We start from the raw sequence: 27,179 nt of genomic DNA, 5'->3' as shown, positions 1-27,179 counted from the left end.
ATATTTTACAACATGAGTAAAGCATCTTAAGCAAGAGCACAATCAGTGCATGGGTCTGTTAGAATTCTGATGCCTATCAAAATTAAAACTACCTTCCTGTCCTTATGTGTTCAGAGGATTTTCTCCCCACTCATCCTCCTCCCTCCCCCTGTCTTTCCTTCACACATTACAACTAATGAACACATAACAAGAATTCTCAGTAAACGGTTATGTTGCTAACATTACCTCTTGACTACTACATGAAGAAACATTAGACTAAGCCAGAAGGTGGTCAGATCAGGTGGTTTAGATTTAGGTCATTTAAAACTCATTTATAAAAGGCTACAGGTTACTTAAAACCTCAATCCTTAACAGCACTTGCTGGGCTAAATGACCAGTTGCGAATGCCTCTAAGGTATGATGAAAACAGTGCTGTTTAGATATGGATAACTGGGTTTTAGTTCTCAGCTCTCCACAGAAATACTGAGTTTCTAATCAGCTATGGTCAAATCACTTTACAGAACCTCAGCACTCTAAGAGTTTCCTCTCTCACAAGCAAAAATGAGCCTCTTCTATCCTGTATGCAATACTTACATGCATGTGTTATTAATAGCATCATCTGGACAATGTCCTGAGCAGTAGCACTTAAGAAAAGGTAAGGTGTCCTCTGGAGCAAGTGTTACTCCATTCGCTTGTTTCTTCTGGTCAGGATTTGTCTTCATTCCTGTGCCATGAAGCATGCTGTCAAGATTTTGACCTGGGCATTAAAAACCAAACCAAATAAAAAAACCATATTTTTGCATCTCTCTGGTAACTGTTCAAGAGCTTCACATGTACAATAACAGAATAATTATATTAACAAATAATTAAACTATACAAGACATAAGAATCTCCTCTCCCAAGACTGTAGCAGAAATTTGAGACAATCACTTTGTTACAGAAATACCTACGTCAAATACTTTATATCTTAACCACAGATCTTCTAATCATAATCAATATAAACAGAAAGAGGATATTTTCCATTTTTGAGGTGGGACAGAAGAGTAGTGATGGTAAGAATTTTACAAAGAAAGTCTCTCTCATGCATGTGTTCAGAAAATCCAAATGCTGACCGCTTGATAACCACAACAGTACAATTTTATGCATGACTGAGCACACTTAATAAGCAATTTTCTAATTTTCTGAACTGAAGTCACTTTTTATGGATTCACAGTCTCATAGAAGAGCAGTAATAACTCCAAGATTTCTTGGGGTATTTTTATCTCTGTATGTATTAGTACTTCAAAACAGAGCTAAAGTAAATCTTGTTCACAAATTAATTTCAGTTAATGACATGAACATCCACACAAACGAGCTTTCACAGAATAAAAATAGGGATAAATTACATTCCAAGTAGCCCTCAATTTCTCAACAGAAAGAGAGTTAAGCATCATTTTTTTCCAGTTCATACTATTAACGTGCTTTTGTGAACTTAGGCATTCAGAAGGAAAACTCCATCTGTTTCCTTCTTAGTGAAGAACACACTGGAAAGAAAAATGAGGACTGACTCACTTGGAACATGCTTTGTGATCACAACATGAGATGAGAACATCTTCATCCCTCTCCTCCAGCTTCACTACTCATGATTTTACCAACAGAAAATCTCTGTCTGTCCATCACCTAACAGTATTCTCTGCTATAAATCCTCAAGGTGTGAACCGAATAAAGCTGGAGGAGCTGTGAACAGACTACTGCCTACTCTGACACAATTTACAACAAGTCTCTGTGGGCAAGATAACAGAGAAACCAGTCAGGACTGACAGAAGCTTTTGCAAACTCAGCTACAATTTGAAAAGTAGAGGTACCTCACTACCGCTCAAAAGATTTATCACAATAAAAATTTAAATTTATATAAGAATTTAAAAAAAAAAAAAAGACCAGTAAACTCATAATCTCTTAAGAGTTTCCTGTGGCTTCCTGTCAAACATACCGAATGCTAGCCGTAATGACAGCATTACTGCCATGTTGTAACTTGCTTGAAAGATGTGCAGAAAATCTTGATTAAAACCCTTTGTACATACCACCCTCTATCACTCTACTGTAGCATCCACTACATCATTCAGCTAAATGTGCAATTAAATATTTGTGAAATTTGATCTTATTCTGAAAATAGCTGACTTGCAGATTTCCCATCTGACTAACAGAGCACAATCAGGCGTCCTGGTTTAAGCCCAGCTGTAACTCAGAACCAGGCAGTCTCTCTCTCACACACACCCCTCCTTCCCCCCGCAGAGGGATGGGGAGAAGAACTGAAAGAATGCAACTCCCACACATTGAGATAAGAGCAGTCCAGTAACTAAGGTATAACACAAATCACTACTGCTACCACCAATAATGATAAGGGAAATAACAAGGGAAGAGAATACAACCACTCACCACACACTGACCGATACCCAGCCCGACTGAGCAGTGATCTAACCCTTCTGGGTAATTGCCCCCATTTTTATACCCTGGTCATGACGTGCTGTGGTATGGAATACCTCTCTGGCTAGCTTGGGTCAGGTGTCCTATCTCTGCTTCCTCCTGGCTTCCCCTCCTCCCTGGCAGAGCATGAGACTCAGAAAGCCTTTGGTCATACTAAACATTACTAATGAGCAAGTAAAAACATCGGTGTTATCAGTGCTGTTCCTAGGCTGAAAGTCAAAAAACACAGCACTGCACCAGCTACTAAGGAGAAAAAAATGACTACTACTGCTGAACCCAGGACACCAGTGCACTGTCCTTATTCAGGAATTTCCCTAGAAGTAATGAATCTGTACCTTCTTTAGATACAACCAAGAGTATATCCTAAGAAAGTACAGCACCTTTTACCTAAACCCTCAAATCACTTATCCACGGTTTATTTGAAATGTAATTTTCAAACAGTACTTCAGTAATGCCAGAGTTAAGCATTCCCGATATGTACAGACCATTAACAAGAAAGTTCAGTGTTAAGATAACACAGTCTACCTGTGCAATATGTATTTTCAATTTAGCCAGATGGAATTTTGCATATATGAAATAGCAGCTCCTCCAACTGATACCTCTCTCCTTCTACAGATATCTTCCCAGCAAAAATTTTAATATGGTGCCACAGACATTACACAACATTCTATATTCACATTTACCTGCTTAGAGAACAGGTAATTCTACTTAATATTTAAAGGAAAAGCCACTGCATATGTACAAATATTGCCTTCCCTTCTAATTTCACTGAACTACTAAGGTATCTTTCCCAATTCATATGGCAAAACACCCTTTATCTTCAGGGACATTCTACATCTTAAAAGTCTGAATACTTTATGATCTATGTCTTTCAGTCACTCATCTATCTTCCTACCCTGAACACAGAATGCAGCATTTTTTTCGATTTGTCAGAATAGAAATCAAGTAACCCTGAAAGCATGGATGGCTTCTTCTAGCTCAGAAAGGCAAGAGAGAGAAGATTTTTATACAGGTCTGGAGTCTTTTAAAGCAGTATTATTCTTCGTAAAGTAACACTGAAGCATGACTACAGTATACCAAATACTAAAACTGAGATGAAATACATTTTTCCTCTTAATTTATTATGATGGACCGTATAACAAGATTTATGAAGAATACATACCAAACAGAACCCAAGTGAGGTAACTGTATTTTCAAAGAACCAGCACCTTCATCTTTTGTTGAGTTTATACAAGCAAAGATTTTTATTCAAAGTAAAACCAGACTACAACTTCATTATCTTTGTAATGTGAAACAATACTCTCCTGTACCTTGTTTTCAACCTATAGGTAGTATCTGAATTACATAAAGAAGGCAGGGGAGGATAACTTCACTCTTTCATTTTTACTTTCTGTGACTGTAAAGAGAACTCTTCATTAAACAAGAGCTTAACTGAGTATCCAGAAAAAGAAGAAAAAAGGAAAACATTTAGACTGCTTGGAATCAACTCAGAAGAAAGGTTTTATTGTCCCTAACTATAACCTGTATTGCAGTACTACGATTCAAGCTCAGCATTACAAGAACTATTGGTGTCTATCCTGAAGATGCTAGGTATGGGAAAGGGAGTTAAATGTGTAAAATTACTTGGTTTCCATGCACCTGAAATCTTGTGACACTACACTACTTGATGATGTAATTAATGGCTTCTTTACCGTGACACATGCAGTTGTCAGCTCTGCACTGCAACAAAAATCTTACATAACCTTTGCAGATATAAGTGCTATGCACTAATACACACAGCTTCAAAAGAAAAAAGGCTTTCACAGAAATAAGAGCACCCAGAGGTTCCAGGCACAGCAAAGCTTCTTCCTCTATTACTTCTTACCCTCCACCCGTAAACTGCTGGGGCAAAACAATATACATTAGCAGCAAATCAACTATGAAACACTGAAGGACTTGTTCAAGATCCTGAAACAGTTTCAGCGTGTTTGTCCAACCTTGAGAATGACAGTATGATATACATTTAATCACACAAACTGCTCTATGATGTCTATTTTACCACATTAAAGAGAAAATAAAACCACAGAACTTTCAATGAAGTATTGGAGAATTGGTGAGCTGAAACATTCTCCTCTTTTCACGTAACCACAGCATGACGATAAAGAGAAACAAGCTGATGGGACTTCATGTTCCCAGTTTGTCATTTGCTCTGCCCCACTACAGTACTATCTCATACACACTGCATTAGTTTTTCATGAACAACTGCTACAGATAAGAAGACATTTCAATGGCTTTCTGTTTAACTTTTATTTAATAAAGTAGAACAATGCCTGCCAATGTATCATATCCAGCCCTTAGTTGAAGATATATTCAAAGAACTACTTCCTGCAATCCTAGAAAGTAAATTGGATCATAAAATGTCTTTTAAAGAAGCACAGCATATTAAAAATACCACTAGGACAGAAATCTAAGTCTACTTGAAAGCATGGCTTCAAATACTAGTATTAACACAGATAATCTTAAAAAAGGTACTGTGACAGTAAGGTTTTATTAACCACTAAAACCTGAGCTACCAAGCAGTTGCAGCTCAATGCCAGGATACATACATAATTTCATTATGTCTTCTGATCTAAGAGAAGATTTGTGTAACCCATGAAAAACCCAGCTCTATTAAGAAATGCAGAGAGAGTAGTAAGTGAAAAAGACAGAAGCCAAATTATGCTTATAATTTCTTATTTAACTGTATCTCCCCTACCTCCACAAATAAAGCTGCAAATGCTAATCTACTAGCCCACAAAATTCAAGTTATTCAATTGCTTCCTGAATTGAAATATAGATATTCCACATAAATACATTTTTAGTCCAGATAATGTTACCCTTAAATGTGATTTATCTTATCAGAACTACAGTACTATCAGAATTTTTTTGTAGCTACTGTGATCCAAGATTGTAAACTCCAATAAATTCAGTATTTAAATAAAAAGAATCTTTGTCAAAAGACTACCTCCACCTGCCTTCTTGCTGGTGTTAAAGCTGTTTGCTAGTGCTAGCTGACACTCAGGGCTTGCCCACATCAGGGTCTTCTCATAAAGAGAAAAAAAACAGATAAAAGTGGTTCCAAAGCTCTTTACGTTAGATACACCTTCCTTATAAACAAGACATACTTTGAATTTTTTTATGTGTCAGTTTCAAAATATTTTTTTCTTGCTTTAGGATGGAGATACTGCAAAATTACCCACTTTAACGAGTACATTTCACCTTTCTAACCTATCTCAGACTTTCATAATGATTTAACATGTACTGCCATGAGAATGAAACCTCAGTACAACTGACAGCTAGAGTAGAATACTAGTAATTTTTATTAGAACACATAATAATTTAAAAAAGCTCAACAACAAAAAAATGAAAAAACATTTTTATGAGTACAAAGAAAATATCTTAAATACTTCTATGAGCTCTATGCCTGACATTTTAGGCATAATTCTCTCTATAGTGCTTTTTTATATATCATGCCTGGGATCTCCAAAGACCAGGCATGTTAGATTAGCTCCCTCTAGCAGCACTGGTTCCTAAAACTCACAGCACGTTCCCAGACTACTTGGTTAAAATCTCTCTCCACCACCCTCCAGCTTTCCCATGATCTACACCAGTGCTCAAAGGCAGGCAGGCAGGCAGCCCCTGCTCCCCTACCTTCCCAGAAAGCAATACCCAGCCTCTGCTCCCACTTCCCTTCACTAAAAAGTCATTTCTGAAGACTACTCTCTGTTCCTATGTGTTCAGTACAAAAGCCAGACACAAGAATATTTTATCTATATTTTATTAAAAAAAGCAAAAATACACCATGTTCTAATTTAAACGGACTTTTAAAGAATAAAGTTACTTAAAACTAAATGTGAAATTATAAAAATTATATAGCCTTCAAGTAACCCATTAAATTAATTTGAATCAAATATTTATGATACATGTTTGCTGCCCATGCTTTAAAGACGGATGCAGCCATTAACTGGTGAAATCACTAGTAAACAGAACTATACTGTCCTCAGGGAATGAACCACCTTCTGACAACTCTTAAGTTCCTCCTGCAGATTTTAGAACATCTCTTTATTTCAAATTAGTTGAGATGTTTAAATTCAGTAACTATTTCACCTGAAATTCTGAAAGTGCATTAAAAAAAAAATCTATATAAAAATCTTTGAATAAAAGTAAGTATGACAGTGAAATCAAATCTCAATAGGTTTTTTCGGTTCACTAGTGGACAATGCCAACTTTTTAAAGTATTTCCATTTTTAATGTTAACACAGATTATTTTAAAATTTTTTAACAAACTTTTCCTCATACATATTGAATGCTATTAATACATTTTTAGTCAACTAATTCACAAGGATTAAAATACCAGTTTTCTGTGGTGTCTTTGAAGAACACAGAAAGGGGTGATGAACCACATATCTAACATTACGTCATATAGTGAATTGACAGTAACAAAGAACAAAATTTATGAGAACACATTTAAGTATACATTATGTTCTCTAAATATTCTGTTAAATATAGTGATTAGTTATGCTGATCAATGCATTATAAAAACAACAATCTCTACTTGGAAGTAAAACATTTTCTGAACTAAAAACCCGCTCTAGTGGGAAGACAAAAGCATTTACCACAGACCTCAACTGTAACTGAAGGTGATAACCTCTTGCCCTAGATGAGCAAGCGTAGGTAGATGAAGATGCAGTGTAAGTCACAGGTCTGAAGATACTGCAAAGACCTTCCACAGCAAGAAAGGAAATAAAAAAACACTTTTCTTGAAAAAGTTGCTATTAAAACTGACCATCTTATTTTTGATCACTTCTCAACAGAAGTGAAAAAGTCCAATCAAATGAGTAATGATTATGTCCCCCTGCTCCATAGTACCGACCTGAGAAACAAAGGCTGTTCACTAACTTCATGGAATTGCCTGTTTCCTGCTGTTGGTGCAAGAGTATTTTCACATTAATCAATGCATGAAGCCACTTGGTTTTTTAAGTTACCTGTTAACGGATGGGGTGAGTATATATACATATACTTACACAGACACACTTGCTACTTCATTCTGTCAGGTCTTGATAAGCCCTGAAATTCCTGCCATTTGAAGAAGCCTCCAAAACAAGCGAGCAAACCATGAAGCTTCAGCACCAGTCACTGAAAGTAAACATGCTGGGAGTTTCTACTCTCTCTGCTTTTCCCTCCTTCTTCCGTAAACCACAAATTCTCTTCGATTTCTCATACCATGTTCTTCTCCACCTCTATTGGTTGCTTTATGATTCATTTTTTGCAGCATCCTGCAAATATTTTTCCTTGTTGAAACTACTTTTTCCACTTTCAATTACATTACTTAGAGTGTTCACCTTAGATTTCCTCTTTCCTACAGAAGTTCAAATATTTGACGATTATCAACTTCCTCCCCCCCCCCCCCCCCCCCCAGCACAACTCCTCCATGAATCTATGGACAAGAGAGGGGCTTGATTGTTTTTCTATTCATCACTGCTAGAAACCAAGCATATTTCATGTTTGAAGACAAGCCCTTAGGCAACTTGCATCAAAGAATCGACGTGGTTTCAGCAAGCTCAACTTTGCCATGGCTTTCAGAATTCACTCAGTATCGATTTGAAAGTCAGAAATATTCCTAAAACAAGGCAACTTCTTCTTTAGAACCAGGCAAAAAATATTTACACAGTCTTTAAACTTCATTTAGTTATATTATTTATTTGAAGTTACTTATTGAAGCATTTTTAATAAATGTGATCATAGAAGGAGTGAATGTAATTTAAGTCACTAATAAGACCTAAATAATTTTATTATTGTTTCTGTTTGTATCTAGAGAGAGAAAAAAAATTTTCCTTCAGTTGACACTGCCTTTGAGTAAAACTCTGAATATCGACTAATGCCAACAAGTAACCTTGACTTAAGTACAAAGAACAAAGCCTATCACTCCCAACTGCTTCAAGGGAAGAAGCTGGCATCTTCTGTAAGAAGCAGCAAAACTTCTGGAATACTAGCTGAACAAGCTCCACTGCAAAACACTATGTCTATGAGTATTTCAGAGTGCAAGAGACCGCTAGTAGCCACCTGGTACCAACACCTGGTCAAAACAGAACCAACTTCTAAGTTAGACCAGGTTGTTCACAGTAAATCTGGTAAAGTTTTTACTGTCTCTAAGGACGGATACTGCACAACCTCTCCAGGCAGCCGGTTCTAATGCTTAACCACATTCACAGTGAAAAGCTTTCCTAATTTCTCATCAAAATTTCCTTTAATGTGATTTTGCCCATTACCAATCTAATCACCTTACAGCTACTTGTAAATATTTGTAAACCTGTACTATAACCTCCGGCTACACCCAAACTAGTCCTATCTAAACAGACTGAGCTATTTCTTGACAATTAAGAATTTTATGTTCACAACAGGAAAAGAGACTGGCCTTGAGAATTTCCCTCTCCCAACTTAAATAATGTAATAAAGATGGAAGAATCCTGGATTTAAGTTTGTTTTGTTGCTTTCAACCTTGAAATCATTGCTACAATAGCAGAGCTTAAACTAAAACACAACCTTTTCCCCACTCCTGAAATACACGTGTGCATGCATACACACAAACACACAGAATGAAGCTTAATGTCAGCACTTAAAAGCAGGTAGGTATAAGTTAGCACAACACTATTCTGAGCCCCCACAGACTAAAAAGATGAAAATGGTCAAATAACTTGGCAATTATACAGAAATACTTGTCCAATTTTGGAGTAAAAGTGTTTACAATTCTGTAGCCTGTACTCAATGATACAGAAGTCTTCAGTGTGCTGGTGGTAGCCTCCTGGACTGAATCCCACAGGAAACACGAGGAAGAGTAACAGTTTTAAATATCTTTAACAAAGTGGAATTCTGCACAGATCTAGACAGAGGACTTCTGTTACCTAACAGCTTAGCTGTGAATGGGTTCGTGAGATGGTAACTGGAAGAGCTTAGAGATGATCTTCCTTGGGCTGAGGCACTATTCATTTAATTTGGGGCTTAGTGTAATTAACAGCTCATCCTTCCTTGGTCAATTCCAGGTAAGTATCTTCAGTGACATTTATATCTACTGCTTAATAAAGGTTTGGGTTATAGTTAAAGGTACAGTCTTGCTCTCTAAGTGCTACCCCACACCCAGGTTGGAAGCTGCAGCAGTTCCCAAATGCACCTTGACACACGGTTATAAGGGGATAAGTACCAGCACATGGAAAGAGGCAGGATCAAGTGGCTTGGAAAGGGCAGGTCCATTATATATATATGTGATGCAAGTCTGCTCTTAAAATCATTTGTCAAGGTATGTATCAGGCATAGTCCCAATAAAGACAGCTCCACCAAATCCTTTAATCCTTTTATTGCAGGTACACACCAGAAAAAGAACAGAGAGATTGTCATTTGGTACTTACCAGGCTTCTTCCTCTGCCAATTTAATGGGTATACCGAGTTGTTATTCTTGAAAGTAAAAAGCTCAAAGAAGAGCTCAAAATACAATCAAGCATTAAGCAAAAATTGATGTAAGTATGGAAAAAGAATACAAAACCTTTTATATTCAAGTATTAAAATGGCAGCACCAAATTAGTCTTGTTTGTTTCCCCTGAAACATGGAAAGTTCTGTGTACTCAAACATGTTCCAAGATGCACAGCTAGGAGAACAATAAGTCTTACACAGGGACCAACTACGGATGTACATGCTTGATGGACAGGCAGAGCACTACTGTTCACGTCCCAAACATGAGAATACAATGCCACTAACAGCTTAGATACCATTTTGCTGTAGTGACACTTCTCTGAACTGCATGCAATTACAGAATCTGCAGAATTCTTCAACGTACAGTTGCCAATAAGTAGTAAAGAAATACTAATAAAAATGTATTTTTCCCCCCACAAGTTATAATCTTTACATTTAAGCTTTAGTTCCTGGAATACCCCATGAGTCAGTCACACTGGTTGATTCCCAATATGTTTTAATTCAACGCAATTTGACAGAGGAGTTAAAAGTCCTAATGATAACTGGACTTCCAGAAGTTTTTGATAACTGGTGGCTGGAAAGACAACAGACATACAAACGAGTACGTCCTGTAACTGAAACCCAGGCAATTGTGAACATCCCATGCACTTGCCTTGGCCCATTGAGTAAGCATAACAAGTTTATTTAGGTTAGTTAGACCACACAATCTCTTGACTGCTGGGAACATCAGAAGTCATGGGGAACTGCACATTACAATTTAAAAAAAAACAACAGACAAAACAAAAAAAAACTTAAAACCAACAAAAAACCCCCAACCATCCACCCAACCCCCCCCCCCAAACACTATACACACAACTGCACTACAGAACAAAAAAAATAAACTTGTTTCAAATAGTACATATTTACCTTGAACACAGAGAATGATCAGCAGATAGGCTCCAAGCAATCGCTCATAAACTCTCAATTGAGTCATTGTTCACTTTTAATCCTTCCTGTGCAAGGCAACTGGTCCTTCTGCTTGACAAATGTTAAGCTTAGCCTGTTCGGTGAAGCCTAATACAAGATTTGGTGCTTGACTGGAAAGATGCTTTTGTAACTTTTCCAACTTCGTTTCCTGAAAGTTAAAACAAAATGTCAAGAAACTCCCTGCATTTCTAAAACGAACAAAACCAACCAACCTCAAGAGTTTCCATCACACTGATCATAACCATGTGGATGCAAAAAATAATTTTAAAAGCATATGTTAAGATTAGTAATTGAAAACATCAGGCGTATTTATCATCCAACTGAATTGCAGGTTTAGTCTGAAATACAGGTTTTTAGTAACAACCAACATGAACGTTTTTACATTCCTATCAAAAATATTAGGTATATTAACCGACTAGGCCAGCCATATATATTAGACTCACATACAGCTATGATAGGAAGTATTTGACAGATTAACATGTAAATCTGTTTGAAAACTCTTCTATTTACAGCAACTAAAATTTATATTTTTCTTAAAAATTAAACTCAGTGGTGACTTCCCATAATATTGCAGTGACAAAAACAACACCATCTTGAGCCACCAGTTGAAAAATGCTTGCAGAGAAGCTTTATTGCAATAAACTCCACCAGCCTGTCAAGCAAAAAAGATGCATTTGTATTGAAGTAGTTAGTTTAGTTGCCTAATGTACTCACAATGTTATTACTTTTGTTTTCTAGAATAGTACTACATCTTAAAAAGAAAACAACCCCCCAAAACACAATCTCATTTAACAGTTGAATGACAAAATTAATTTCTCACTTAGCATAAACTGTATTTCAGCCCATCTTCCTGTGTTCTACTATGTTATATTTATATATATAGTGTTTTCTAGAGAAAATACAGCAAGCTTAGTTCACAACAACAATGAACATTTATTATTTATCTCTGTTAATTCCAAATCAGAATCCCAATATCCTTCTAGATTCCCAAGTTTTGTACCAATTAATCCCTCCTGAAAAATTACGCTCCTATATGCACATGCCATTTCCTCCCAAAATCAAATGCAGTTCTACACATCCAGTGGATAACACAGAGCTAAGACAGCCACACTGAGTAGTAAAGTTACTTTTTCAGAGTTTTGTAGTTCTAGTCACATTCTGCTTAACGAACTTTCTACAGCGATTTGCAAGGGAAGCGTAATTGGGCCTCAGAGGACTAAAAAGGAGCTCGAACACCTAAATAGTTAATTGCAACAAAAGCGACGTTGCACAAAGACGAACAGAGGACTTATTTTGCCTTTCCTCGGCCTCTTGTTTCGGTGGGCTTGACCCCCCTGACCCCTGTCAGCCTGGCGCTGCTCATGAACGCCAAAACTGGCGTTCGCTCGGGGATGGGCTGCAATTACTGTTGGTGGCCGCTTCCAGCATCAATAACTCAATCTGTCTGTCGGTGAGACCCAAGGACTTTTCATTTTAATTAGTCTTCAGAGGCATTTAACATGGAGGCAAATTAGCGGCCGAACCGGGAGGTGTCCGTCACTTTCAATTTCAGCGGGGCCGGGGCAGGCCGCCCCGACCCCTGCCCTACTTTTCACACGTCCCTGACTTCTCCCTAATGAAGCGACAAAGCGCCTCCGCCCCAGAGGAAGCCGGGGAGAGCTGCGGGCTGGGCGCCTCATGGACGCGGGCGATGCTCCCTGAACGCCACAGCCGCCCTGGCTCTGCCATGATTACTGCTGGGATGGATTCGGCACGACCCGCTCTGCAGATGTGCTAACCACTACGAACTTCAAAATAAGCTTCCTGCAGAACCAAAATATTCACTCTTCTTAGTGCTTCCTAGTCACAAGTAGCAGGACCAATTCTGACAAATGACGGGGAGGGTCCTTCTAGATACAAAAACATCAGGCCATGAACACAAGTCTGTAAGTAGTATTGCTTTGTTCTGTGTTTCAACTGCAATGAACTTCAGTCTCAATAAAACACAAGACAGACAAAAACTGCCAACAGCTTGTATGTAGTAAACTGATAAAGACTTTATTTACAGTATTGTTTTTGCAGTCCATCCAGGGGAGGAAAAAAAACACAACACAAACCAACCAAAAAACAGTCTGTTCAAAGTATGTTTTAAAAATATTCTCTGTCCTCATGCGAGTTTCAGTATCTCAAATTTCCACTCTTCCACATTTCAAGAGTGTTTTACTTTCAGAAAATAGGCTATCTTGCTCCTCGATTTAGTAAGGTGGGAAGCACACTGGCACAGGAACTTAACGTGTGATGTTCATTTACCCCTGTACTGCATCATACGTTATTAAAAAAATATCAGTAAGAAATGGGAAAAAAAAAAACAAACCAAACATTTTCATACAACTCACTTCCAAATTCATGGTGATTTTTCTTTAGTATGACCATCTAAGTTATGAAAAATTCTGTCCAAGCCTATTCAAGATTATAACAATCTCCACTTCGCACCTAAATTTTCATTAGTATTTCACTTTTTGTATATCTATGTATTAAAATGTAAATATGCATAAGAATGTATATAAAACGTAATAAAATGACACCGAGAACACGTTCTGCTATAATCCTCATTTTAAAATAGTCATAATTTGAGAATGCTTATCAGCATTTAAAATACCTCAAAAATGAAAAGTGAAACCCAGTAGGGCTGCAATTACCTCCTATTTCCCTGAAATGCAGACATGAAGCCTTAATACTATTACTTGCGTTATCTTTCTGTTGCTGCTACTGCCAGTGTCAAGTTCACCCTTAGCTAGGTAAGTCTGCAAGGCTTGGGAAAGACAAGTACTCATCAGCCTTGCTGTACCCACAGCTCTAATGGTAACGTCTCACTACTGCGCAGGTGAGCTTATGCCACTGACTGAAAACTAGTCATTTGCAATAAAATGTCCCAATATGAACTATGTGAACTGTGGTGTGACACATGACCTAGTCTACACTACACAAGCAAGACAGCTGTGTCAAAAACATGATGTGGATAGGGTGAGGCATTTTTTTTCAGACACCACAGTAAAATTCATCACTTTTTCTGCCACAGCTATCAGAAGATATTTCAGGCTTTTTGGCACTTTTTTACCCATCCTTTGAACTGTGCTTCTTGTTCAGCTCAGAAACTTAAATGAGAAAAAAACCCTAAGACAATCAGTTCTCAAAAAGCCTGTCTTGCTCTTTCGCAGAAATGGGAACAGTCTGAAAACACTCTGTTCTTGAAATCACCTGACATTCCAATCTGGCTATGGAGTTTAACAGCTTTAAAAAAGAGTTTAAAAACCCCAGACTAGTTGTTCTAGTGCTTCTAACAAATGCCACACCCCAAATCAATGTAGTTACGACCTTCATATGAGAAGGTATTTCACTAAAAACAACAGTAAACCAACAAAAAACATTTGACAAAACCAAAGAGGCCACAGTGATAACTTTTCCAAGCCATTTCAGGATTCCCCTTGAAGAAGAAGAAGACTGGCAGCCCTGCTAAGGCACATAATCTGAAGTGAACAACAGCTGGAATTTCTCCAAAACCTGCCTGGTATTAACAGGTGGAATCATAGAATTGGAATCATAGGTTGGAAAGGACCTTAAGACCATCAAGTTCCAGCCCCCCTGCCATGGGCAGGGACACCTCCCACTAAACCATGCCACCCAAGGCTCTGTCCAACCTGGCCTTGAACACCGCCAGGGATGGAGCATTCACAACTTCCTTGGGCAACCCATTCCAGTGCCTCACCACCCTTACAGTAAAGAACTTTTTCCTGATAGCCAATCTAAACTTCCCCTGTTTAAGTTTTAACCTTACCCCTTGTCCTATCACTACAGTCCCTAATGTTAGCTGAGAAATCTGTATGAATTCCTTTTACAAACTACATTTGGCTTTTCTTTGCACATGCAGAAAGTTTCAAAATTTGTACAATAAAATTGTCTTACGCATCCTGTAGAGTTATACTACTATGAATGCCATTTGCAACTGAAGTGATTTTTACAAAGCAGCAAACAGAAATAGATTTTAATGTTCAGTAAGTTTCAACCCCTATGTTTGTTATCCTGTTTCAGGGTAGGAATTAAGTCTAGCTTATATTCTACAGTCCTTTTGCCCTACCTTCAAAGACTTTTTACTTCAGCTTTGCATACTTATATCAGATGAACAGACTAATGACACAACTAAATGACTACTTCAAATGTGTTCAAGAACCAATTAACACCTGAAACACTACTCTGCCAACAGAATGATGCTGAATTAATTCAAACCTGCAAGTCAATCGATTTCCAAGTCCTCACGCTTTTATTTACTGTAGCCACAAAGAAGCATTCAACTATAATCTGTTAAAAAGTATTTTATTCCTTAATCACAACACTCAATTTGTCTACACTGTGATTTATTATCCTTCCTAAAAATAGTTTATTGAAGAAAGCGCTTTTGTTATTAAAGCCGTGTGTAGTTTTTTCTAAACTTGAACTCAAGTTTTCTAAACTTGAAGTCAGACAGTGAATTCACAGCACTATCACAGCAGTTTAACAGTACGCTCCGTATGACTCCAAATATATGAAGCTAAAGAGTGCAAGATTTGCCATATGATCCAAAACAACTCTAAAATCAGGGAATTCAGTGGTAACTGTTCTTTAGATGTGGCTATGTAATACTTTTGACAGCATGATCCCTAAACCAAATGAGCTGCACTGTCCCAAATTTCAATAAAGAATGATGGTGCTGAACGTAACAAAGACAGTATTGTAAAAGAGGAACACACACACAAAAAAGAATATTCAATATCTGACTTCAAAAGAATTAGAACATTAAATCCATTTCAACAGAAAAGATGTTTTAAAACATTTGCACCAGTATATACAACACCAAGGAAATGTATTTGCCGAAGCAAAACTTAAGTATCTTAAAAGTTTCTGCTATGTGCAACAGGGGCAAGATGCAACAACGGTTATCTGCAAGCATACTACCTCAATCATGTGTAGTTTTGAAAATATCTCTGAGGTAGGAGAAAATACCAGAGATAAACTGGACTGTCTCTAAGGCAGTATGCAACAACAACTTTTCTATCAGAGCTTAAGAAAACCCTGGTATGTTACCACAAAGGAAATTATTAATTTGGATGAAGAAAAGAGGGATTGTAAGAACACTAAAGAATTTACACAGAGCAGAAGACAACTAGTTTCAAGAACAGATTACCAGTGTAGTTCAAATGACATTGTTGAATCAGTTCAAGTATACTTACCTTTTTCATTAGTAAACTAAGCACAAAAGTAAAACTTTGATAAGCCTTGCCGACAATCATGAATTTCCAGCTCAGCTGACTATTGTTTTTTATGCAGGAAGATTTGGATCACATTAAGAACTGAAGTAACAGAAATGGAATGAAACAGAACAGCATGAAATTGTGAAAGTTATGCATACTGGAAACTCTGAGAAATTTTTGCTTCACATAGACTAGGAGTTCATGCACAGGACATAGCCATGTCCAAGGACTCAAGTACACTAATCAATTACAGAACATCAGGCACATCTATGTGATGTTGCTGGAAGAAAGAGACAAACACAACTCTAGGATTTCCTAGGGAAACTTCCAAGTGGATATCATAAAGTATGAACAGCACAGAGACAAGATGACTGATAAATTCAACATATGCCTAGAACAACTGATAATACTTTCTGGAGAAGGGAAACCCTATGAAAGGAGACAAAAAGACTAATACAGTGAAAGTTGGCAGGGAAATGACTACTCTTTGAAAATGTAAATAGGAATAAACATAACGAATAAGACAGATTGCTGCTCAAGCTAAATAAAATTACTGGTTCAACACCACTAGTTATGAATTAGACATTACAATTTATTTAGATCAGAAATGAGAAAACAATTCCTAACCACTGGTTAGCAAGTTCTAGGGCAGACTTTTCAACTAAAAAGTGTCCAAAAACTTACTCAGTCTTTAGTTTACAAAACCTACCATCTCATGTAGCTGCAAGGTGACAGGATGGGAGCAGACTATGATCCAGAAGAACCCTCAAAACTCTGTTTTGTTATTCATAACACAAGGAGAACTATAGGTTACCTGAGCTTGTTTGAAGTTAAACAGTCAAATTTAACCAGTTCCATAATAAGAAAGTAAGTTTAAATAAAAGTTACAGATTCTGTATTGTGTAATATTCTCAAATACTCATACAAGCCTACTTTCAAAATGTTAGTTTATGGCAAGCCATGCTTACACAAATTGTAGAAAAGTGCCATACTGTAACAGCCAAACTAGCTGTGCTAAAGTGATGTCAAATATGTGAAGTTAAAAAACACAGGTCAATCCATCACCAAAATCTATGAAGAAATCATACAGTTGATGGAAAAGACTGCTGGCTATTGCAAACTTGTTGGCTGAATGGCCATCAACAAAACCTACTTCAAATAAGGTCCCACTTGTTTAGGCACTAATCTGTGCAAACTCACAAACATAATACCATTAAACTGCAAATTTTATTAGAGTTAATTAAAACTACTAGTGACTGCATAAATTTTAAAGCCAAAAGATTGTGTGAATTATTTCAACGGTCTTTCTCCCTCTGACAATTGCTACAAAATCTGAAATGTTAAATGAAGCACACACGTGTGTGCACTATATACTTCCCAAAAGACTGAAACAAAAAAAAAAAAAAAAATCAGAGTTCTATTTGTGGGACAGTTATAACCATGTGTTTCTAACACATGTACTGCAAGAGCAGCTTTGTTCATTCAGAAAACATGGGCTCCTAACTGCTTTCTGCAGCAGGAGTCTTAAAAAAGGAGTTCCTATTTTTGAGCAGCTGGAAAAGCCATCAAAATGCATCTTAGATACTCTAAGAGAAATCTTATGAAAGGCAAATTTCACACTGCCTGTAAATATCAAATGTGTGTACCTTAGGTCAGAATTTAGGAGCCAAACTACAAAATTATGATATATTTGTCTGTTTCATAAACAAAGTTGCTAACCATGAAGAAATTAAAGCCTAGCTGCTTTTTACCATGCCCAGCACAATTAGGTAATTGGGGATGCCACTCACTGGATTCCTGAATGCCCATCTTACTGTTACTCTGGAATTCCAATTAAGTAACTGCTACAAAGTTTCTGCCATTATATTAACAGTAATGAAATTAAGCAAAGCTGTTTTCCCAGTGCCATCAGGTATTCAGACATATCCTACTGTATTACAAACATGACACATTCTCTTATTTGAGCATACTGAAATAAGATTTCGTTACACAATTTTTATTCATCTTGAATAAAAATTTCCCCCTTTCACCTCCATCACATTAGTGATTATCTGGCTGAGAGCTTCTGCCCTTAAGACAATTGGCAGACACCCATGCTCCTTCTACCATAAATGACATCAACTTCTGCTATTCTACCCAGAAGCTATCATCCTTAGATGTTTTTATTATCTCTTCATCATTTTTCCTAGTTCCTTACTGTCATACCACTCAACATGAACAAGTAGAAAAGTCTCCACATGGAATACATTCCATCTCTACATCTAACAAATCCAAACTGGGAATGCGACTTAAATCTTTTAAATTTTGTTCTCAAAAAAAAAAAAAATCAAAGAATGCCTTTTGCCCACTGGAGCAGGGAAAAAGTTATTTTAATTGTTACAAATATCACACATCACTATTGAAAATATTATGGTCATACTATACCACTTACAAGACCTACCACGTATTTTGGCTTTGAATTACAATTATTTTATATAAACAACATGCCTAGGCCGAGGAAAGGAAAAAGTTGGGCCTCAAACCTGAATATGCATTTGCTCACTTCTTAAAATGTGAACAATGGACCCCAAAATCAGGGTCAGAGCCTTTAAAAGTACAAATGCTTCCACAAGGTTTTCTAAAGTTCAACATCCCTTTCAGCACTATGAAGACAACTAATGAATACTTTCAAAACCTTGTAGTATTTTTTTTCCATAATTTAAGGATAACTGTTCATTAATCTGTATTAAAAACAACCCCAGAACAACAAACTGTCAGGGTAAGTTTTTATTATACTTAGATCCCATGTTTCTGTTACACCTATAACCTTTGCCCAATCTAGAAAAAGAAATTCACAACTACTTTTTGCCTCCAAAGTGAAGGTGATTACGCAAATTCTGGGGCTCATGTAGAGGTCTCCAGGAACTGGGGTTTTGTTTGGTGATTAAAAAGAGTAATTTTCATTTCCTGGTGCCTAAGTAAAACAGCCTGTCCTTATTGGTTACTGAATTTAATCAGTAACAAAGCATGCTATAGAGACCCATGCTTTTTCCCCGATGTCACTGACATCGGTTTCCCTGACAAGAGAAGCAGCAAGGAAGAGAAACCCCAAAGCCCCCCAGTGCCATCCTTAGGCCAGCCTCCAGCTCCAGCACACTTTCCAATAGCAACGTTTTGCCCACTTGGGGATAGTGTAAGCTAATTTCTGAGCAGGGGCACGTTGCTAAGATCTGCATCCCTCACACAGAAAACTGTTTAGAAAAAGTGGGTACTATTTAAAAAAAAACACACATCACTTGAATTTCAATTTTAGTACAAAGAAAATAGCAACAAAGCTGAGAGAATTCAATGGGGTTTGGGGGGCTTGCTCTTTTTTAACATGAAGAATAAATAGGCTGCAAGTACTCATCTCCCCCTTCCCCTCACTTCCACCCTTAATTCTTGTTTTCTAGGTAGTAAGGTTTTCCCAAGTCTTACGGCTAGCTGCCAGCTCCATGAAGTAAGCTGAGCAGAGCTCTCCCTCCCTCTGCTTGGCCCCTCCCCTGCGCAGCCCTAGGCGCCCGGCCTGACATGCTTTTCAAGGCGTGCTAGACTGCAGAGCAGACTTTCTGGCTCCACTTCCTTTGTTTGCACGGCTGCTTTGCTCCTTATCCAGAGCGTGGATTAGCATAAGAATACTGTTTTCCCCCTCTGCAAACCAGCTCCCCTCTAGAAGACCTCTACCTCTTAAGAATAAACATAGGATTGGGGTTTTTTGTTAAATTTTTGGTGAGCTTTTTTTCTTAGATTTTCTCTTTAAGTCCTCATTCAAGACTTGTAGAAACCAATAAAATAAATAAAATCTAAACAAGCCAGTCTGACAAGGCTCGAAAATACCCGATTGCTTAGATTAGTAATTACCAAGGTCAAAAGAGTCAACTTGATAATGCTGTTAATGGAGCCCTCGCTCCTTACACTCCAGTTGTGGCTATGATTTTAGTTATTAAAAACCGAAAACTAAACCACTTTCCAACCAAAGCAGATAATACGTTCTATGAAAGAGTAACAAAAAAAGAGACCATAACACCTCCTTCCACCTTCCCTTTTTTTATTTACCCCTGGAAGACAAGTTTCAAATTATTGAGGACAGAAAGCATTACTTATCAGCGCAACCCTCAACCAAAAATACAAACCAATCCCCTCCAAACTGCTAGCAGCGATGCCTTAAACACAGGAATCGCTGCTGCCTACTTATACAACTGCAAATCCTTTCTCTCTGGTATCTGACCAAGACACTATGGTGTCCCTTGTGAAGCAAGTTACATGCGATCTAATCTTAACAAAGGTCAACAGAAGAGCATTTCACACAAAGCAAACCACTTGCCCGCAAAAGACTTAATACTATCAACATGGACATATTTTTCTGTTCCACTACCTGTAAGATAACTGCTGTCCAAATTAATTCAGACATTATTTTGCCAGTAAGATAAAAACACACTTTCAAATGTTACCTCCTAAGCAAGCCATGTGATTTTTATATCACCAAATTCAGGACTCCTCATTGCAGTGGACAAGACGAAAGTCCTTCGTTAGCAGTATTTGTGCAATACATACGAACAGCAGAGACAAGAGTGTCAAGTTCAACATAATCATGATTTGCTAGTGCAAAATGCTGCTTGCAAAGTAAGCCTTAACCCTCATTTTCCTCACCTGCCTGCCATGCCCACAGAATCACCATACTCTGCTGATATAAGAAACTGTCTAGCAGTTGCCAAAAATCACTGTAAATAACACACAGATATTCTCAAAGGAGCAGTCTCCTCCATCAGTCCTAAAAGAGGCCTTTTAATAGCTGAATAGGCCAAATTAAGTAAGTAGTAGGTGCTGCTTCTTTATGCTCCCATAAAACATCAATGTGGCAGGGTAATTCTTTAAAGTGTTCTTAGTACAGAAACAAAATTTTAGATCCATACCTTGCAAATTACATTTAACTATTAATTTGCTTTTCATGTTATACTGCCCTTCTCACATTAAATTGTTGAAATGCACCCTTTCCACCTCTCTTACAACTCTTTTGAATTACACATATAATCAGCTAACATCTGTCATCTGCGTGCCTTGACACTCAGACTAGAAACTCTTACTAGGGTATTTTTACAAAGTTACAAACTCCAGCCACAAAGCACTAGGAGGTTACCACCTCCACAGCAAGGGCAGGAGAAGAGAGCAAGTACTGTCGGTGGCAGGTCTAGCATAGCCTAAACCAGAATCAGTGGCAGTTTAAATTAATATGCTGTACTCTGAACAGCTGTGGCTGATGAGCTACCATCTGCTTGATACTGCGACAGAGGCAATGACCTCCAGCAAAAGAGCAAGGTGGACAACTGGGGGTAGTAACCTCACAAGCTGTCTCACTAGTGACCTCCAAAGCTTGCAAGAACCACAACACATGTAAGTAGGTTAACAGTTTCCATAATTCCAAGCAGAAAAGAAAAAAAGCAAAAAAAAAAAACCCAAATCCATCTGAAAGCAAGTATCTTGTAATTACAACATTCAGTATCTCACATGGAACCTGCAAAGTATTTGGTTATTCTCAGTATCACAGAATTATAATCACATATGTATAAAGCATAACATGCTCACACACAGTTATTTCACAAATACTTATTATTAAATCAGATGGCTATAATAAGAAAACGCTTCCACAGTACAAATAATCTAAAATTAATTCTATGCTGCATTCAGTTTCTACCTTCATCCGCAATACTTAATTTTTAATTGTGAGAAATGTCAGAAGACATTACTGTTGTGGAAGAAATCTCTAGGACTCTAGATGTATGTGTCTGAGCTTACCTTACCCTGTTAGCATTCTGCAAATTTTGCTGAGATGACAATACACTTTAACACAAACCAAAGTTAAATTTCAAGTACATTGAAGATCTACTTGGTTAAATGACTACAGAAACAACATGGCATGTACACGCACACAAAATACTTCTTTTAAGTTTAAACATACTTTCATCAAATACAGCTTCAAAGACATTTCTAAATCCAAACAGAGTAATCTTTCAATAAGTAGAGTTCAAAGGTAATGTTTATACTTCAACAGTTATAGTCCCTTATTTCCCTGCATTAAGTGCTAAAGTAATACTGCTGGGGTTTTTTCCACACAAAATTCAAAACCATACACACAGGAAGCATGACTAGAAAGCTCAATGAGATAAAATATTCAGAGTTTTATTAGTAGTAACTTTCCCATCTTTCCCAAAGCACTTCACATGCTTTCCTACTTTTTCTCTTTGACCCTTGTGGTGTGTGACAAACCGCCCATACTCCACTACAAAGGAATAATTTGGGCACAATTTAAGTGCAAACATTTCCCCCATCATTGTTAAACGTATCTCCTCTGGTGTCTCAACAATTCCTTAAGCTATAAATAAATAAAATCTTAAAAAGTAAATCCATCTGCCTCCCAAGTCACCTCTTCATTAACTCTGGCTTACTAATTCACTAGCTGTAAAGTTCTCAGACTCATTAACACATTTAAAAGTACCATACACAATACCTAGTCATTAGGAGGCTTACTTGCTTTAAAGTATGCAATACAATTCATACTAGATTCTGAATTCCTATTGAACACAACTGACCAACAACAGCAGGAGAAGCTACTCTCCCTTGTTCAAGACTTCCAGAAGATCTTTCCAGATGCTTTTTCTGTGCTTCCCCATCACAGGAGTGGTGACAGTATGCTTTCTTTTCATGATACTGTATGTCCACAAAAGGATTCAGCTACTGCTCAGACTCTGGCTGAGTAACAGGCAGGGGAGGGAAAAAGTTAACACCTACCGATGTATGGACACCGTAAGAGCAACAAAACTGTTGATGCTGATTTTGTAAGACTGATGAAGAACCCCCCATAACTCCCATTTAAAGTCTCATTAATTCAAAGATTGAGGATTCTGCCAACCAACCAGTTCACTGAGGGGGAAAATACTGAGTAGATTGCAAGTGCACATTTGAAAATCCTATGACAATTTAAAATGCACAGAACTTCAAGACACCTGTATAAACATCTCTTTTCTCATACACTGTCATCTCAAATATTTCAGGGAGTTTCCTCTCTACAGGCAGACTCCTAATCATTTTCATTCCATTGAAAGCCAAGATCATGCTGTTTTACAGAAACATTTTTCACATGCTTCACCTGACAATTGAAACAAATAATTGTTTTGCAAATACCAGCAACTTGAAGAAACATGTCTGAATGAGAACAGGCATTTTAAATCTCAGAACAACAACAACAAACTGTTTGAAGTGTGGTCAAGTGTACCATTTTGGGCATCTTTCTGCACATCTTTACTATAGAAATTCTCCTAATAGGTAGGACAGCTGACCCCTCTAGCATTACTCTAATGGATTCAGATTTTGTGTAGATAACTGTATTCAACTGCAAACACTTAAAACCTGAGTGCAAGATGACCTATCTTTATCAAAACAATCAATACCGAGTGCACAGAAACTTCCTCTTAACATAAGCAAGGCACAACTTCTAGGAAATTAACATTAACAAAATTAACAACACGAGGCTGCTGTTTTCAAAAATTTATATACAACATGTACAAATGCAGGAATATGCATATTTTTTTCCATGCAACTTATGCATTTGATCATCCACATAATTATTCTTTTAAATACATATTAAACACTGGACCAGACAATTCTTACCTCTCACTGAGGTAAGAATTCAGAGGATTGTGTAAACCAAGTACTTAGTCCTAAATATGTTGTCTTTCCGATTTGTGGATTCACAGAGTTGCAGAAGATGGGGACCATCCATTTCATTACCTTTACACATGCACTGAAAGTGCTAATAACTGGGTCCACGAGAATGGATGGGTAGTGGGCTTTTGTGTACTAAGATAACACAGTCTTGTCACAGCTTTCCAGACACAGGTATGCCACTGTGTTTCTAAAATGTCACAACAATGTCTACTTTTCCATGGATAATCTATTTTAGTGTTTTAATATTTCTATAGCTATCTACCTTACTACTTTAACTAAATAACTGTCTACTGTGTCAACACCAAAATCCTTGTTACAGTGAAGAGTGCAACAAGGTACCCCTTTCCTCCCTTAAAGCAAGTATTTGACTGCAGCTCATCCCACCTAGAGTTACATTTTCCTTATCCTAAATTCATACTGAAATACTATTAAAGTACCTTTTGCCTTCATCACCCTTGCTTCATTAGTCATTCTAGAAATGTGGCTACTTCCTTTATTTTTTCCCAAGCTATAGTATCAGCAGGGCAAGGGAAGTGATTCTGCCCCTCTACTCTGCCCTGGTGAGACCCTACCTGCAGTTCTGCATCCAACTCTGGAGTCCTCAGTACAGGAAAGATATGGACCAGTTGGATCAGGTCCAGAGGAGAGCCACAGAAATGATCAGAGGGTTGGAACACCTCTCCTGTGAGGAAAGTCTGAGAGAGTCTGGGTTGTTCAGCCTGGAGAAGATTCCGGGCAGACCTTATTGCAACCTTTTGGTTCTTAAAAGGGGCCTATAAGAAAGATGGGGACAGACTTTTTAGCAGGGCCTGTTGTGATAGGATGAGGGGTCTTAAACTGAAAGAGGGGAGATTCAGGCTGGATGCAAAGAAGAAATTTACAATGAGGGTGGTAAAATACTGGAACAGGTTGCCCAGAAAGGTGGAAGATGTGCCATTGCTGGAGACATTCAGGGCCAGGCTGGATGTGGTTCTGAGCAACCTGATCTAGTTCAGGATGTCCCTGCTCATTGTGGGGGGGTTGGACTAGATGAGCTTTGAAGGTCCCTTCCAACCCAAACTGTTCCATGATTCTGTTCTATAGTTCTATGATCTTGCCTTTTTTTTCTGTTAGCTTGCTCTTCAGACTGTTAGTAAATACAACTATACTATTACTATCTTTTGGCATATAGCCACCTCATCTGTTTGGTTGTTGGGTTTGGGGTGTTTTTTTTTTTTCCTCTTTTCAAACCATTCCATTGTAACAACAGAATATTGTTATTCTGTTTTCTCACTAATTTTGTAAGCAACTTAGGCTTATTTCTAAGTATAACTAGCAAACTTACTAGCATCCTAAGACTAAATGGTGTCTATACTTTAAGACTCTGTGCACCTGCACACAGTAGCAAGTGTTTTATGTCTTTTCTTCCCTTGACATGTAAAACACACCATCCTAATATTTCAATTACAGTATCGGAAATAACTACTGCCATTATTATACCAAGTCAGTTCATGACAAAGTACATGGGGAAAAAAATCCCTGTGGTTTGGTTGGGGGGGGAGATTTTTTTTTTTTTTTAATTTACCTGTACCATCAAGAAATTATTTTCCATTCTATTGCACAACAGATTTCTCTGTTTTCAAAAACTGGAAAAAATATGTAAATTACATACCAGATGATTAAGTAATTCATGAATATTCACAAACATTGCTACCTATTTACCATTATTTTTCACCAGAAGTATTTTAACAAAGAAAAGTTTCAGAGCAGAATATTTAAGTTTTAAAAGATTCAAATTATTACTCAAGATTCTGAAATTCCTGTATTGTGTTGTAAATGCAGAACATAAATGCTTTAAAGAGATGATAAAAAGTATGCCTTCTTTACCTAGACTTGCCTATGATACACATTTCATTATTATTTTTTTAATGATATTTCATACCTGGATTAGAAATCAGAAAACTGGCAAGTTTCCATCACACGTTTTTTTTATGAAGATACAGGGTGTTACACGAGGACCCTTATCTAAATCAACCTTAGATTTTTGTTAACAAGTAGCTGTTTATGATTTTAAATTACATTTTAACTGTATCCCTGGATTTATTGCCATGCAATTCCGTATCAACTACAGAACTTCAGGAACATTTCATCTAACATTTCATTACCTGGGAACCTATGGAGAAAACATTCTCGACTATTAAACCTAGTTCAGAGGAACCTAGTCCGTCACTGACTTCTTAAGGCAGCTTTAAAACAGTACAATCAGAAACAAATGTTCATCTCATCAGATACACAAATAATATGCAAAATACAGCCGCCTCTTACTACACAGGAACATGTCTGAATTTCTTCGTGATTAAATGTGACACATTTAATAGGATCTTCTGAGCTGAACAGAGCCAAACTAAAAACAGTTGAATGATGGCATACTTGGACAGCTTAACTCGACCTTCCTGAACCTTACAGTCTTGGTCCAATAGGGAAGGCTCTTGTTTTATGCTGAGTCAAAATCGTCACACACCTGGAACAACCCAGGATAAATGAGGCCAAATGGAAGTAAGGAAAGCAGTGTGAGGAGGATATTGGTCAAAAGACCAGCAAAACATGTGATAGCACGCTGAAGAATAGAGCAGCTCTGAAGTAGCATCACTGGCACTTCCTGTTTTGATCAACTGATTCAAAAGATGACACTGACTTCCGGTTACTCCACTCCTGGAAAATGATTTGAGCACACTGACCTGCATTTCCCATTTGTGGTTTAAGCCTGAAGTGGCTCAGCCTGTTTGTTATGGAATTAACTCCTAGCAAAGCAAATTCAGTGGCAGCTAACCCAACCTTACAGAATAATTGCTTCCTAACTGAATGGACTTTTTACGCAGTCTTGATGTTAATAAGAAAACCATTGCAGGAACACCATCTCATCACTGGCAGATTTCATTCTGAAACACTTTGCCATGTGTTCTTAGCTACTGAACGACCAAGCTCATGAGAAAAGATAGTTCTACCACCACCGGTATGGGAGAGGACAGAAAGATGACAACTCTACAGAAACTAGAAACTGAGAAGTACGAATTTATTCCTAAACTGTCAATCGGGTCTTTAATCTCCTAGCTGATGCCTTGCAGTAGGCAAGTCAAACTAAGGGAATATTTTATACTGGGGGGGGGGGGGGGGGGGAGGGAGATCATCCAAACCCAGTTTTTAATACCCCAAAGAAAACACCTACATCACACTAGAAATGCTAAAGACTTGCACAAGTTCATAGTTAAAATTAAAAGACATTTACCCTACTAAGTAAGATGTAA

At 37.6% G+C, this 27,179-nt stretch overlaps 1 protein-coding gene across 2 annotated transcripts in view; it reads right to left on the bottom strand.

Moving 5' to 3' along the window:
* The window catches only part of BMPR1A (bone morphogenetic protein receptor type 1A), an 81,364-nt gene that overhangs the window by 10,439 nt on the left and 43,746 nt on the right, over nt 1-27,179 (bottom strand). For both annotated transcript variants that reach the window (XM_061449332.1, XM_061449339.1), the window contains 2 exons: nt 10,832-11,039; nt 574-736 (listed from right to left, as the gene is read on the bottom strand). In XM_061449332.1, coding sequence (XP_061305316.1) covers nt 574-736; nt 10,832-10,898 — 230 coding nt within the window. In that variant the 5' untranslated portion in view covers nt 10,899-11,039. The remainder of the gene's footprint in view (nt 1-573; nt 737-10,831; nt 11,040-27,179) is intronic.

The sequence above is a fragment of the Pezoporus flaviventris genome, unplaced genomic scaffold, assembly GCF_033815535.1.
Source record: "Pezoporus flaviventris isolate CSIRO_AGI_PZ_B2104156 unplaced genomic scaffold, CSIRO_AGI_Pfla_v1 ptg000001l, whole genome shotgun sequence".
NCBI classification, from domain to species: Eukaryota; Metazoa; Chordata; class Aves; order Psittaciformes; family Psittacidae; genus Pezoporus; species Pezoporus flaviventris.
Note: the sequence above shows the minus strand (reverse complement) of the source record. Positions and strands in the feature narration are given on the sequence as shown.